Below are 15,651 nucleotides of genomic sequence, written 5' to 3' on the forward strand. Positions count from 1 at the left end.
AAGTCAGATCTTTCTGACTGCAGCAATACAGCAGAGATGGAGTTAGGTTTTAAGGCAAAATTCCTAGGATAGAATAATTCTACAACATAAACAATTAGATCCCTAGAAATGAGAATCAACTACTCAGTCAACAAATATTATTTAGTGCTCATTATGAGCCAGTTTAGTGCTAGTTACTGGCTTGCAAGTACAACGGATCAACTAATCTCTATTCACAGAGATAACATTCAAATGGAATACCATAGGTACATATAAAAACATGCATCATAAGTATAAAGTGATAAAATATGTACATACACACATATATCATGTTTTTGTAATATACATTATATATTTGTATATGTGATATAATACACATATAGTAGTTAAATATGCAATATGTCTATGTGATATAGAAAATTATATATATGTATGGGTGTATGTAATGTGTAATATGGTATGCACCCAGATATACAGTAGTTAAATATGATAATTTGGAAGGGAGGGTACTGGCATTTGAAGGAATCAGGAAAGGATCATTAAGAAGACAGTGCTTGAACTAAATCTTAGCAGCAGAAAGGGATGCTACTAGGTGGAGCTCAAGAGCAAGTGCATTCCAGGCATGTCAGCCAGCCAGTGCAAAAAGGAATGAAGACAGAGGTGGATTGTCATGTGTGATGAACATAATCCTGAGTGTGATTGATAGGTTAATTAAAAAAAAAATAAAGGAAAATATAAGGAGAGAAAATAGAGCACATATTGAAGAATTTTAAAAAAACAAATGAGAATCTAAAATTTAGAATAGAATATTTTAATAAAATACATAGAGTCTGAAAAAGATATAGAAAACAAAGAATGCAGAGATTCAAAAAGGAATAAGAGAAAAACTTAAAAAGACAACAATTTTGTTTAAAGGCAAGTTCCAAGAATTTGATTATGCACTGGAAGGGGAAGAAGCAGGTGGAATCTGATTATTTGAAGCAAGCATTACTTGACACATATCTGGTCCTAAATTTTTTTTAAAGTAATATAACAGTGTTTTATGGTGAGAATAACAAATTGAAAATTATAACCTTGAATGTTAATAGTCTGACAGCCAAAAATCTCAAGATTTACCATAAATCTACAGGGCTAAAAAACATTCTCTAATATACAAGTGTTCAAATTATATTCATAAAGTTTTTTTAAAAATACATTTAAATGATTGACTTTATGAAAATTTGTTCGAAATAAATCAAAATCAGAAAAATGTCAATCAAAACAACTCATGTACTTACTCACACCTATGAAATTAGCAAACATGGTAAGCTTAGAATATTCATTATTGGAAAGGATATGGGAGCATAGGAACTTCGTTTCTCTACTGAAAATTGGTCAAAACAATTTGGAATTATGCAAGAAGTTGATGGAGGAGGGAAAAGGGGTTAACAGATAAACTGAGGCTAGAGTCCTTATTAAAAGTACCTAAGGGGGCAGCTAGTTGGTGCAGTGGATAAAACAATGGCCCTGGATTCAGAAGGATCTGAGTTCAAATCCAGCCTCAGACACTTGACACTTACTGGTTGTGAGACACTGGGCAAGTCACTTAACCCTCATTGCCCTGCCAAAAAAAAAAAGTACCTAAAAGGGTTAATAGAGAAACTAAGGTTCGTTTTCTTATAGTAATCAAGAGGGTTTGTCCCTATCAACCCTTACCATCAACAGAGACTAATCAGGGACCATTAACCATTAATAGCCATTAATATTCCTAGAAGACAGGACACCTAGAGACCAGATCTTAAGTAGATACCGTCAACACAGAGACCCTTTGGCTCTGACAAGTTTAATCATGACTTTAGGAACATGTGCATAAAGGACAAAATGTGTCTTTAGGTTCACCTTATGATGTGTAAACCCCAAAAGCACATCTCCAGGGAAAAAGGTATCTGCCTTGGAGGTTGTCTTAGGACCCCAGGAAGTCCAAATTAGGATAAGACCTCCCATGAATGTCCCACAAGGAAAAGATTAAAATAATGAGGAGATAACCTACTTTTTCCTCACTATAAATATAATTATTCTTCCCCCTTTTGGAGACACCTCCATGGTGGTCTCCCTGTGGTCAGCAGTCTTTCAATAAAACTTGGGAAACTGAGTCACTGAGTCTTGTAATTTTTTGGGATGCCTTACAATCAATCTGATCAATTAAACCCACCCCTCACATCAGTTAGTAAATAATTCATATCCTTTTGATCCAGTCGTTCCACTATTGGGTTTATATTCCAAGGAACTTAATGACAACAAGCAAATACCCACAGTGCAAAAAATACCTAACTCAATAAACTCCACTGGCACCTTAAATAATTCAATGATCACATATAAAGTCCCTTATTTTTTATTTAAAGTGCTTCTCACTACCCACCTCCAGAAAGAAAACTGGTGAAGTCTTTGAGCAGATTGAAACATACATTTTTCATTCTTTTTCTTTTCTTTTTCTTTCCTTGTTTTTGCAACATGGCTAATATGGAAATTTTTTTTTGCAATTTAGCATGTGTAGAATTGGGTGGGAAAGAGACAGGAGGGAGGGAGAGAATTTGGAACTCAAAATGTTTAGAAAAAAAAAGTGCTAAAAATAAATAAATAATCATTAAAAAAATAAGTAAACGAAGCTCTTCCCAACCTGGCCCTTTCCTACCTTTCCAATTTTCTTTTATTCTGCTCCTCTCCACACACTCTGTGGTACAGTTATACCAACCTTCTTGTTCCTCAAACACAACACTCCCTCACCATCCCAGTGCCTTGGTACTGCTTGTTTCCCATGTCTGAAATACTCCTTCCCAATCTCTAACTATTAGAGTCCCTTTGTTGTTCAGTCATTTTTCAGACCTGTCTGACTCTTTGTGACCCCATTTGGGGCTTTCTTGGAAAAGATACTGGAGTAGTTTGTCAAACAGGGTTAAATGACCACTCAGGGAAACATAGCTAATAAGTGTATGAGGTCAGATTGGAACCCAGGAAGATAAGTCTTCCTGACTTCAGGCCTAGCAGGCTATGCATTGTACCACCAAGCTATTAAAATGTCAGGTCCTTGAGAATATGGACTGTTTTTGATTTTTCTTTATCCCCAGGGCTTAGCACTTATCCTAAATAAAAACTTTCATACATATATTATTTTACCAGCTTTTGGTTATCACAAATCAAGCAAGCATCTCCTGTAATGACAAATACAGAAGTAGAGTCCCTGCCCTCAAGAACCTTATATTCTAAAGGGGAAACTATACAAAAAGGAAATGGGTGACTTGGCAAGGGTGTTTTTCTATGAGAAGTCACAAAGATAACAGCACATTCCATAGACAAGCTCTTTTCACAGGCAAGGGATGAGTTGTTTTGATTACAGAAGAAAGCAGAAGAAAGGCAGCCAAGGAAGGTGAGGGAAGGGAGAGAGAGGCTGAAATATCCCAGGGAGTGCTACCACCCAGTCAAACAGTCAGCCAAAAAGCATTTTTTAAGCAAGAGCTTATTATTTGCTAGGCCCAGTGGCCTAGTTCCTCCTAGGCATGGCTTTTTATGTGTCCAATGATTAGAGAATAGCAAACCAATTATGGCATAAAAATGTAATGAATTCTTGTCCCATAAGGAATGAAGGTATAAGGAATTCAGCCAATCATGCTAAGACTTGATGCAGACAGAAGAAAACAGAGACAAAAGAACAATTATGTACAATAATTACAACAAAGTAAAGAAAGCTAAAATTAAAAGGTAATAAACCTTGGGTCAAAAACAGCATGTCCCAAAAGTATTCGTGCAACTTAATACTTTAATGACTTAAAACTACAATAAGACTTTTGTGACATACTGTGACATGGATGACAGCCTTTCTCTTAAAAAACAAACCAGCAAAACCACAATAGTGGAAACTGACATGTCTTATGAGTCACACTCACTGTGTGACATGGTTTTTAACCATGGGAGAGAGTGGCTGAAGCTGTTAGGGTGTTATTGGGGTCAAGGTATCTATCTTGTCAAAACAAAATATATTGAAATTAAAGAAATTTTAGTAAGTCAATCATCATGAGACTCCGGGGAGTAGAAAGTTAGGAAACTGTCACTTAATAGACTTAGAGACCTAATCAAATTTTAAGTCTAGAAACTTCACATTACCATTAATAAACCTCACAAGATTTAATCATGAATAGAACATTTTCCATTTTAGAATAAATAACTTGGCATACTGTGTGTGTGTGTGTGTGTGTATTTTAAAGGAATAACCAGTATAAATGTCTCCAGGGAAACCTATGGACTTGGTGCTAAGGAGTTTCTTCTAAGAGTATGGTTATTGAATATGATATCAATCTCAAAAAGCCTGCGATGTCCCACATAATAGTGCCATTGTTACCTTTATGACTCATCCTGTATTTATTATTTTAAATTTCCTTGAGCATAAGTTTATTATTATTTTCTCCCTAATGGAGATAATAAGCTTATTATCAATTGTATGAACTCTTTGTTCTAAACCTCTTTTGAGGGCCTCAGTGATCCAGAGTATGCTAATTCAGACATGTTCCTTCAGAAATTACAATTCAAATCTACCCCCTATTTGGAAGACTTTCCATCTCTTTTAGTATCAGAGGAGCACCCCACCCTATCCATTGAGCCATCTCATTGCCTCTAAATGTGTGGGAAGAATATACATTTATAATGTGCCTACTCTATGTCAGAAACTGGTAAGCACTTTGCAAATATAATCTCACTTGATAACACAGCAAGATATACATCCAATTTTACAAGTGAGGAAACCAAGTAGTAAGTGTCTGAGGCCATATTTGAACTTGGGTCTTCCTGAGTCCAGGCCTAACACTATTTATCATTGCACCACTTAGCTACTTCATACATAGCAGAGCCAAGGTAAAAACCCAAGTCAGTGAGCCTCTAAATCCTGAGTTATCCAGTTTTTGCTCATACTGTGACAGAAGCAAAGAGACTCATTTAGAAGACATGGCATCACAGGGTTGGAGCTAAAGAGGATCTTACAAGTCTAGTCTAATCCCTTTATCATATTCCAGATGAGGGGACTTGAAGCCCAGAGGTCGAGTCACTTGTCCAATCACATCAATACACAACACAGATCACATGGGAGAACCCAGTGCCTGTGACTCCCTGTGGAGCATTGTCTCCACCAAGGCTTGTACTACCAGACAAGTCACTTTGTACAGTGAATCTAATGATATTCCTCATCTGTAAAACATACAGATTGGAGCTGCTCATTCCTAAGGTCTATTTGAGCCCTAAAATTGATAATGCTTTGTTTGCTCTTCCCTGCCTTATTGCACAATACTCTTTTTTTTTTGTTTTTTGTGAGGCAATTGGGGTTAAGTGACTTGCCCAGGGTCACACAGCTAGTAAGTGTCAAGTATCTGAGGCTGGATTTGAACTCAGGTTCTCCTGAATCCAGGGCCAGTGCTCTATCCACTGTGCCACCTAGCTACCCCTGGCACAATACTCTTGATCAGGAGAACTATTATTACTTCATTTGATAGGGTGACTGACTGTTGGGCCTGAAGTTGAGAAGACTCCAGTTCAAATCCTGCAACAGATACTTTAATAGTGAGGTGACCTAAACTTCCCTTGGCCTCAGCTTCCCTCTATAAAATGGGGATAATAGCACTCACCTCACACGATGCTCTTGAATTGTTTCAGTCCTGTCCTAATTTCTGTGACACTCTTTGTATGGAGTTTTCTTGGCAGAGACACAAGAGTGATTTGCCATTTCCTCCTCCAGCTCATTTTACAGATGAGGAAACAGGCAAAGAGGATGAAGTGATTTGCCTAGACTCACACAGCTAGTGTGAAACCAGATTAGAATTCAGGTCTTCTTGACCAGAAGCTCAGCACTCTTCTCAACTGTTCCACCTAGCTGCCCTTCACAGAATGGTGAGGATCAAATGAGGTCACCTTATTTCCTCATTTCTCACCTGGGCACACTACTTTGGGCCTTCTGACTTTTCTACTGTGCTCCTAAGTCAAGTCTTTTCCCTGGCACCCTTCCTAACCATTTTCAGCTTAGGTTGGTCATGTCTTCCTTAATTAGATTGGAAGCTCCTTGAAGGCAGGGCCCCAGGCACTTAGCCTGGCACATAGTAGATACTTAATGTTACTGATCAGCTGAATGGATTCTATAAAGAACATTCCCAACCTTTTCAATGTTAACTATGTGGCCATATGAGATTCAGGTCAACTCTAAAATAAAAATTATCATTTTACTCAAAGACCTCAATTCAGTGATAGAAAAGGTGACCCCCCCCCCCAACAAAACAAAAAAATTATGTTTAATAGCAGCTTTCATTAGAATATTTATAGCTAGGTCATCTTGAAAAATTCTTGAACTTAAAGATGACTCAACCTTGTCACCTCCATGTCACTTGTGAGAAAATAATGGGATTTGGCAGATGCCCAGGGGCCCCACCTGAAGATTGATTTGGAATTGATTGAATTAGGTAAGACTAACTGAGAACCTACTTAAGGTTGATTAAATCGAGACCACACCTGGCCAGCCCTGAGTGGGGTGTTGTTCTCAGAGGCTGTGGACTAGGACATCAGCATGAGACCACCCTCAAGCAATCAGCCTGAAGGATGGCCCCTTCTGGGGTAGGAGACAGGAAGTAGGAAGGGAAGCTGGCTCCCTGGCTCTGGCCTCTTTTCTTTTGAGAACCTTGTGTTGGTGGCTGAGGGAAGGAGGAGTCCATTCTGAAACCTTTCTTCTTATTTTATTTTATTTTATTTTTGAGGCAATTGGGGTTAAGTGACTTGCCCAGGGTCACACAGCTAGGTAAGTGTTAAGTGTCTGAGGCAGGATTTGAACTCAGGTCCTCCTGAATCCAGGGCCGGTACTCTAGCCACTGTGCCACCTAGCTGCCCCGAAACCTTTCTTCTTAACATTCTCAACTCCATGTGTTCTATCTTTACTAACTCTTAATATACTTTAATAAATGCTTAAGGCCCAAACACTTGCTGAAATTTCTAATTTATAAGTAAATCCTAGCTAGTTTCCCCTGTAAAGAATTGTTATTTGAGGTTTTTATGACCCCATCTTTTGGCTAGAATTTAAAAACCCCCAGCCTGAGCACTGGCTTGGGGCTCAGGTGAAGTGCCTCCACCAACAGCAGGGTCCTCCACTCACTGGTTGTAGCCATTGCCATAGTGATGGCACCTCAAGTCATCACCACTTGCTGATGTCTACATGGGCCTGGCAAAATTATAATAACTGGAAGCCCAGTGAGGGCGGTCACGTGATTGTCAGTCAGGGCTGCCAGCCAATTGGCTTGGGGCTATGTGGGGTCAGCCTGGGGTCTGCTGGGAAGAAGAAGGGAGTTTTGCCATTCTCATTTTCCTTTCCCCCATTTTATTTCCTTTCCCTTAATTCTACTGATGTTGCTTGTGTTTGTAAGTTTGTTCTTGTTGTAAAGAATTGTTATTTGAGGTTTTTATGCCTGAGCGAGCACTGGCCTGGGGCTCCTCAAACTGCATGGTACTCCATGCAGTCAGAGTGGCCATCCCATTGGCTGGGGCGGTGTGGGGTTTTTCTGGAATTGGGGGAGGAGAATTGGGCATTCTAGCTGGAAGCTGGAAGGGGAAGAGGAGTTCTGCTGTGTATTCTCAGCTGATTCCTGGGCAGTGGTATTTTTTTTTTTTGTGGGGCAATGGGGTTAAGTAACTTGCCCAGGGTCACACAGCTGGTAAGTGTCAAGTGTCTGAGGTCAGATTTGAACTCAGGTACTCCTGAATTCAGGGCTGGTGCTTTATCCACTGTGCTACCTAGCCGCCCCGGTGGTATCTTTTCAGGTTGTATAATTTCCCTTTCCCCATTTTATTTCCTTTCCCTTGATCCTACTGATCCTGTTTGTGGTTTTTTTTTTAAGTTCGTTCTTGTTAAAATAAATCCTGTTCTGTTTTGAGGTAGGCTGCTGGTCTCCTTCCTTGCCCCAATATTGCGGGGAGCCGCTTAGCTAACACTCCCCAATTAAAAATTGATCTCTACACTCCCAACACACTGCGGGGGTGGGGTGCAGGTAAGGACACACACATTAGATTTTACTCATCATAATGTCTACATTTAGATCAGAAATAGATTGAGAGTCAGTAATTCCAGAACCACACCCAGATTGACTGATTTGCATTAAATCAAGGTCATATATAACAAATTGAGGTTTATTTAAAAAGGTAAGGCTTTATACATACAATTTTAAAATGAACATTTATGTTGGGAATTAAGCAGTATTAGAAGCTATTTATAACAAAGTAGTGTACATATTTCACAAATGTAAAAATGTCACAAGAAACCCAAATTCTTGCTTGGTTCCCCTGGGTGATTCAGGTGTTTTATCCAAATGATACACAGGTCAGATCACTTCTTTCTGTGAAGCAGTCCTCCTTCAGTTAAGTCATACTTGAGGATAACAGGCTGATGTTGCTATTCCACAGTGGTTATTCTGGTCCCTGGTCATTAAAACGTACCCTCGGTCACCCCACTCCTCACCCCAGCTGAAAAGAAAGTTAAGTAGTAATAAGCTTCAAAGCACCATCCAAAAGTACACTTTTACTGCATGGACACAACACTTTCTTGACACCTGATGTGACTGAATTCAGAAAATGATTTGGACCTTTCAGAAAACAATGAAAATAATTGCTGGGGACAACTTCATTGCTGTTTGGTTGATTAGTTGCATCTGACTCTTCATGACCCCATTTTTAGCTTTACTTGGTAAAGATACTAAAGCTATTTGCCATTACCTTCTTCAACTCATTTTCCAGATGAGGAAACTAAGGTAAAGTGACTTAAGGGATTTGGCCAGGGTCACACAGATAGCTAGTAAGTGTCTGAGGTCAGATTTGAACTCAGGTCTTACTGACTTCAGGGCTGGTGTGCTTTGTCCACTGGGCCACCTAGCTACCCTATTCAGGTCAAATACTCACTCATCAAGAAGCACTTTGAAGGTTTTCCAAGTGCTTTACTCAGAGCACCTTGTGAGCCAGTCTGACAATAACAGTATTAGAACAGTCCCACAGACTAGCCAACAGGAAACCTTTTGTATTACCTAGTCATCAGTGGTCATGGAAACTCTGAGGGACCGCTGGGGAACTCTCAATCTACTCTGAATCCTAAAAAGAGGGCCCCTTCCATCCATGAACATTCTTTTCCCATTTCACAGGATCCCAGGAGCCCCACCCTTCTTCCTCTTTTTCCTTTCTTCAAAATGAAATAACCCAAAGGTGGCGGATCCATGACATTGCAGGCAAAAATTTGGTTTACCTGTTCTTGACAATCCAGTATTTCTTTCCATTTTTTCCCTCGACACCATAGCCCACAACCAGCACACCATGATCTAGTTGTTGACTACTGCATTGTGGTTCATAATAAATACCTAGGACATTGAAGTGAAATATTAATTTAAGAAATACTGACTAGAAGATGGCAATAACATGGTTTTAAGTGTATTGTTATAGAAATAATGAAGAGCAAATGCTCACCAGACCGATAGAACTGGAATGATTCATGTCCTGCATCAACTGCAACAGAGATGGGACCCACAGTTGCCACAGCCTTTCTGAGTGCATCCTCCTGCCCCACTGGGATGTCTACAAATCCTGTGACATTAGCACCGGAGAATTCTGGCTTGTATCGACAAGTTCCATCCTTTTCAAAGGAAACAGATAAAAGGTCTGGTTTTGGAATGGCCCAGATGAATTTAAATTGATAGTCATGAAAGTAATACATCTATGGGCAATGTTCTCCCAGTTAAGCTATTAGATAAATAGCTCAAGAAGATAGCTGGATGAGGGTAGGTAAAGGACTATTGGAAAGTCACATTGAAAGAAGGACATATGATGTAAACCAGAGGGCAGGTGATATTCCTACACATCACTCCTAAGTCAATGTGGATCCCACACAGATTCTAATGCATGCTTCAATGGCCCCCATTTCTATTTGGGTTTGATACCACTGCTGTAAAACAACCTATTGATTAACAACTATTAAGGGCCTACTGGTTGTAGCAGAATCCAGTGAGACCTAGGTTTGAATCTAGCTCTCTACTTCCAAGCTAAATGTTCATGGGCCTGAGGGTGAGAGGTTATCAGAAATAGAAGGATAATACCTCCCCCTGACAGGGCTGTTCCAGGATCAAATGAGATTAAGGGAATGACATGCTTTATAAACCTTAAGGGTGATATAAATATCAGCAGGTATTAGGCAACATTAGATTCAATTGTCATTTACTTCACTGCTCCTAAGAATCACTTGTAATGTGCTTTACGTATGCCTACTTATGACTGAATTAAAAAAATATCTCCTCTCTATGACTGTTTACATAGTGAAGGCCTCAAAATTTAATGGCTAATGTATTTTGGATGCAGTTGTAGATTGTTTAGGGAGGGAGGTGGTATTTAAGTGTGTCCTCTCTGCAAGCCTCTATTCAACTCCCATCCTCCTTTCAAAGACAGCTCAACCAAAATGATGGAGAATCCAATAATCATGTTTACCGTTCCATCGTAGGGATATGATTTCTCTGTATCAATGCCTCCATTTTTCTTCACATATTCAAAGGCTTGATCCATCAAGCCACCACTACAACCACCGTTGCCTTCAGCTCTGGAGCAGTCAACCAAATTCTGCTCACTAAGGGAAACAAGGTGGCCTGTTTTATGAAACCACTGACCTTCCAGGGAACCTGTTGCACTAAAGGCCCAACAGGAACCACACATACCCTGAAAAAATAAAAAAGAGTTGGTTAGTTTACAAGATAATTTTAGCCATCTTTTGAAGACAGGAATAAACAATTCTTTTTTTGTTTTTTTCTGGGCAATGAGGGTTAAGTGACTTGCCCAAGGTCACACAGCTAGGGTATAAACAATTCCAAATATGGCAGGGAAGTCAGTCACAGATCTGATCTGAAGTCCCATTATTAAAAAGAAACTGTATCAATCATAAGCTTCACTGAGTTATATCTGAGTTATCTATGGATCAAACTTAAGCAACTTGAATACCTGATTCTTAACAGGAGTTACATATCCTTTATTTCTCCAATCTACAGATTTAGGGGTCTGTAAAAGGAGAGGGGAACGAAACAGAGTTCCTTTGGTCTTCTTTTGAAATCTGTTTTGTCTGAAGCCATTCATTGTTTGCCTGAATTCTTCATTGGTCTAAAATGAAAAGAAAGGTGATTTATATAAAGTACATTGGGAGCAAAAGATAATTGACTCCTCAGTATTAATATCAGATTATTACACCATACCCACCATATCACCAAACTTGTTTATTTCTAACTGGAAACTATGTTTGCCAGCACTATACTCCCGATTGTGCATTTCAATCTTTCTCAAGTTCTTCTCCCATGTTGCTCTCCTCCAACTATCTTCATCCTGGAAGCAAGTACACAAATGTGAGGTTCAGTAAGCTTCTGCTTATATCCCTACACACACAAGTTAAACTATCCTCAGCCCAAATCCACTGTCCATAACTAGGTTAGCCCACAGTTAGGGTGGTGACCACCTCCAAATACTGCTCTCCCACAAGGTTTTCCAAGCTCTCATGCTATAGACATCCTGTGGGGAAAAGCAGCCATCTTGAGCACATGAAGCTCCTGTCTGTCCAATTGGCTTCTGGGAAAAAGGCCATTTCCTTAGTCCACCTTGGACATGTTGTACTTGACACAGTTGAGAACAAGTAGTTTAAAGGTTACCGCTGCATAGGTCCTTCTGTGTTGTGCCTTCCACTGGTGCCATTTAGCATCTAAAGTGTGGTCAAGCTGTGGATTAGCAGCTACTATCCCCAAGCACAGGGAAACTAAACACAGGTAGAAATTCATGTTTCAAACCTAAAAGGGGAAAAAAGAAGAAAGATATAAAATGTGTATGATTAAAAATAAAGTCGGATCTAAAATCCAAGCTCTTGTTTCTTTGGGAAAAAACACAATCTTCCCAGTAGAAAAACAAAATTCACTTCACCAAATTGTCATACAATATTTAGTTAAGTGCTAAGCATTGTGTATGGGCTGGGGTAGGGTGAGGGTAAATAAAAGAGACGTAATGCTGATCTAAAGTTTTTCAGGGAGGTTCAATGTATACACAAAAATGATAGGGGCAGCCAGGTGGCGCAGTGGATAGAGCATCAGCCCTGGAGTCAGGAGGACCTGAGTTCAAATTCGGCCTCAGACACTTAACACTTACTAGCTGTGTGACCCTCGGCAAGTCACTTAACCTCAATTGCCTCACTAAAAAAACAAAAAAACAAAAAAAAAATGATAAAGGGAGAATCAAAGCTCAATTAAGTGCCAACATCAAAAGAAAAGATAATTAAAGGGCAGCTAGGTGGCACAGGATTCAGGAGGACCTGAGTTCAAATTCGGCCTCAGACACTTGACACTTACTAGCTGTGTGACCTTGGGTAAGTCACTTAACCCTTATTGCCCTGAAAAACCAAAAACAAAAGGTAATTAAAAACTGAGTTGACAAGACAACCAGTTCAAAAGTAGCATCTGTTTTTAAAAGCTGAAATGAATGGCAGTGGTTCCCAAAATGGAAGCCAAGGTATGACCACAGTAGGTTAGAGGCAGTTAGGTGGTTAAGTGGCTAGAGTGGTGGACCTGGGATTGGGAAAACATGAGCTCAAATCCTGCCTCCAACACTTAGCAGTAGCTATGGGTCTGTAAGCAAGTCATTTAACTACTCTTACCTTCAGTTTCTTTATCTGCAAATTGGGGATAAGTTATTATTATTCATACCTACCCTCGCAGGCTTGTTGTGAGAATAAAATTACATAAAATTTGTAAAGCACTTTCCAAACCCTAAAGCACTAGGTATTTATTATTATTGTTGTTTTTGTTATTTGTTAAGCACTCAGAGATTCAGGTTAGACCGCATCCCACTCCCTGACTGTCCATCTGCAGGGTTTGTCTCTAAGACAATTACACTAATAATCTCCTACTCAGCCTTCCTTCATGTTCTCAACCTCCCCCAACTAAAAGCAGCTATGATGAAACTAGTACCAAGCAGCAGCCATTAGGAAAAAGAGGGAAGGGAAAGAGTTGTAGCTGGAACAGTGACTGGGAAAAGACTCCCTCTCTCTTCCTGCGAGTCCCCCGTGATGAGGCAACAGTGTATGGAATACATAGATACTATTACATTATCTTTCTTCCCCAACCCATCCCTTTTCCAAACTCTGACACCTATTAATGTCAAGGATACCACTGTCCTTCCTTAGTTTTCAACCTCAAAATCACCTTCAACTCTCCCTCATCCCACATATCCGACCAGTTGCCAAAGCATCTCCCTCAATTGCCTTCACAACAGCCTAGTTCAGCCCCTAATCACCTCTGCCATAAACTTTTGCAACAACCTTCTAACTCATCTCCCTGTCCCAAGTCTTTCTCCATTCCATCATATCCTCACACAGCAGCCAAAATCATTCTAAAGTGCAGTCTAAAGTGACCATTTTGCTCAGTTCTTCTCTAGTATACTCCAGTGATTCTACTGCCCCTAGGACTGTATTATTTCATTTTAATCTGATACTTAAAAAACTCCTACTTGTGTTTATATTAGCACACTAGTACATGTATAATGTATAGAAATAAATGTACATATATCGATCAAGAGTGCTCAGAAGTTTTTCTCCTGATGGGGGTGTGTCTTTGCCAAAGTCTGCAAATTACTTCTTTACTGAGGGCAGAGACTGTCTTAGATATCCCCAGTGCTTTGCACAATGCCTGGCACATAGTAGATTCTATATAAATGTTTTTCTTAAAGTCACTAAAACATTTCTAAGCCTCTCCCTTAAACCTAATCACCAAACTCACCTTCTCCACAACTCAAAACCACTCCATTTCTGAAAAGCCTGACCAAGCAACACACTAGCCTAGAACAGAGTTAGATTTGACTTTGAATCTGCCCAGTTCAAGCCTGACCTATAAAGTTACTACCATGGCCATACATATATGGGCCTGTCACTTCACCTCAGGGTCTCAGTTTCCCTAAGGTCCCTTCCAGCTCTAAATCTATGATCCTACAGAGTATAAAAGTAAGTCTTTACAGCCAGCTCCTGGTGGAGACAGTGGGAGACAAGGAAAATTTTTTCTGCCTTTTCTATAGCAGAGTGAGACAGCCACCTTTCAGACTTTGAGATGCTATAAGTCTTAGATAGAGGCCCTGGATGCCAAAATCCATCTGTCACATAGAAGGATAAGGAAGCCGATCACACAACCTCTGGGCACCTAAACCTCCTGCATTCAAAACCAACTTCTTGCCTGCCTCTCTCTCTTAACAAGGTCCACCTCTCCAAGCCGGGAAAGGAGATCAGGGGGAGGCATCTAAGTGAGCCAGGACCCCCAACACCAACAGCCAGGCAGAAGCGACTTGACTGGAGGTCACGAGCCAGCCCTCTTAGCACTATCCCCATCCCCCACCTCCAGGTCACCGGCTGTGGGGAGTTTGCAGGGCATCCTAAGGGGCCTTTCAAGCAGGCCCAGGGGGCATCCGTATTCCTTCTCCTCTGGAGCAGAACCACACACAGACAGGAGTAAGTACATTTACACCTCCCTACACTCCCACCCCCTAACCCCTACCCCAGGGATGTCTGCTGAGATTGCACTGAGAGGAAATCTACAACCGCCCTAAGTCATCCGCAGATGAAGGAACCCCGAGAAAGGGAGAACCGCCCCCATCAGATCCGGGAGGGAGTCACGGTTCATCCCAGGCTGGCCCATCCCCAAATCCATCCCAGTAGATGACCCTCCTCAATGCCGCCCTCCCGGTCCCCGTCCTCTGCTCCTTCTCTTCTCCCATTAAGTTCAGGTAAAAAACACACCCCATAGTCCAGAAGCTGCCGACTCAGCTCCCTGCGCTTGAGTGACAAGTGATAATGGTAATAAAAAGGAAGGCAAACATTCTTCTAACGCTTTGTAAGGTTTGCAGAGGGCTTTTCAGATGTTCTCCCATGTGAGCTTCCTGGGAAGCAGATGCTATTTAACTCTTCCCCAACCATCCCTCTTCCCAAGCCCAGGCTCGATCCTCCTCTTTTCTTCCCTCTCGTCCCCGGGGGTGCCCCAGGGCCAAAGGTGTCTGTCCCTTTCCGAGCCCTTCCCTAGGACCTGGTAGCTGCGGCTGTCCAGCCCTCACCTGAGCGTCTCAGCAGTGGCGGGACAAGGGGACAACGGGACCACGAACTAACCCAGAACGTCCAGGTAGCTGAACCCGTAGTTTAGGGTTTAGTGGCTCCTCTTTTATGCCAATGTCGCGGGCTAAGCTCTCCTGGTCCCGCCCTCATCGTTACCATTGGCTCTGCCGGGATGAAGGGGTGGGGCCAATGGTGGGTGAGTGACTCCTTGGCGCGTGATGCATCTGTGTCTCAACCTGTCGGCTTTTGCTGTTGCTTTGGGGGCGGAGACGCAATGCGCCAGGGGGGAGGGGAAGAGAATTGTTTGGCGATCCGGGAGGCTGATTTATTTTACTTTGCCTATGGAAAGGTGAAAAGGATCTGGCTTCTTCCAAGGGGCCTTTGCTTGGTTGGGGTTGGGAAGTGGGTGGGAGGGAGGAAGGAATAACCTAGTCACCGTGAACGACTAAGTGGCTTGGCAGAGGTGACCCCGATAAACCACTTGCATATTCACTAATTTATTTCAACATTTAGTGAGTCATACAGAACTGGGT

At 41.1% G+C, this 15,651-nt stretch overlaps 1 protein-coding gene across 2 annotated transcripts; it reads right to left on the reverse strand.

Annotated features, from left to right (window-relative positions):
- Positions 1–8,163: 8,163 nt before the first annotated feature.
- Positions 8,164–15,257, reverse strand: LOC122731883 (procathepsin L-like). Of its 2 annotated transcripts, none has more exons than XM_043972137.1 (8): positions 15,121–15,257; positions 11,691–11,825; positions 11,248–11,370; positions 10,996–11,151; positions 10,492–10,716; positions 9,481–9,646; positions 9,263–9,374; positions 8,164–8,493 (listed from the first exon to the last, which is right to left on the reverse strand). In XM_043972137.1, the coding sequence occupies exons 2-8, from the start codon at positions 11,814–11,816 to the stop codon at positions 8,394–8,396; spliced, it is 1,008 nt and encodes a 335-aa protein (XP_043828072.1). In that variant the 5' UTR covers positions 11,817–11,825; positions 15,121–15,257; the 3' UTR covers positions 8,164–8,393. The 2 variants fall into 2 exon arrangements, with proteins under 2 accessions (XP_043828072.1, XP_043828077.1); XM_043972142.1 differs by lacking the exon at positions 15,121–15,257 and adding an exon at positions 14,810–14,828.
- Positions 15,258–15,651: the final 394 nt, after the last annotated feature.

Source organism: Dromiciops gliroides, chromosome 1 (genome assembly GCF_019393635.1).
Source record: "Dromiciops gliroides isolate mDroGli1 chromosome 1, mDroGli1.pri, whole genome shotgun sequence".
Taxonomy (NCBI): domain Eukaryota; kingdom Metazoa; phylum Chordata; class Mammalia; order Microbiotheria; family Microbiotheriidae; genus Dromiciops; species Dromiciops gliroides.

Coding starts and splice junctions, on each gene's coding strand:
- LOC122731883 (XM_043972137.1), bottom strand. CDS start 11,816: ATGAATTTCTACCTGTGTTTAGTTTCCCTGTGCTTGGGGATAGTAGCT. Junction 11,371..11,690: donor ACAGAAGGACCTATGCAGCG/GTAACCTTTAAA, acceptor ACTTGCTTCCAG/GATGAAGATAGTTGGAGGAG. Junction 11,152..11,247: donor TAAACAAGTTTGGTGATATG/GTGGGTATGGTG, acceptor TTTTCATTTTAG/ACCAATGAAGAATTCAGGCA.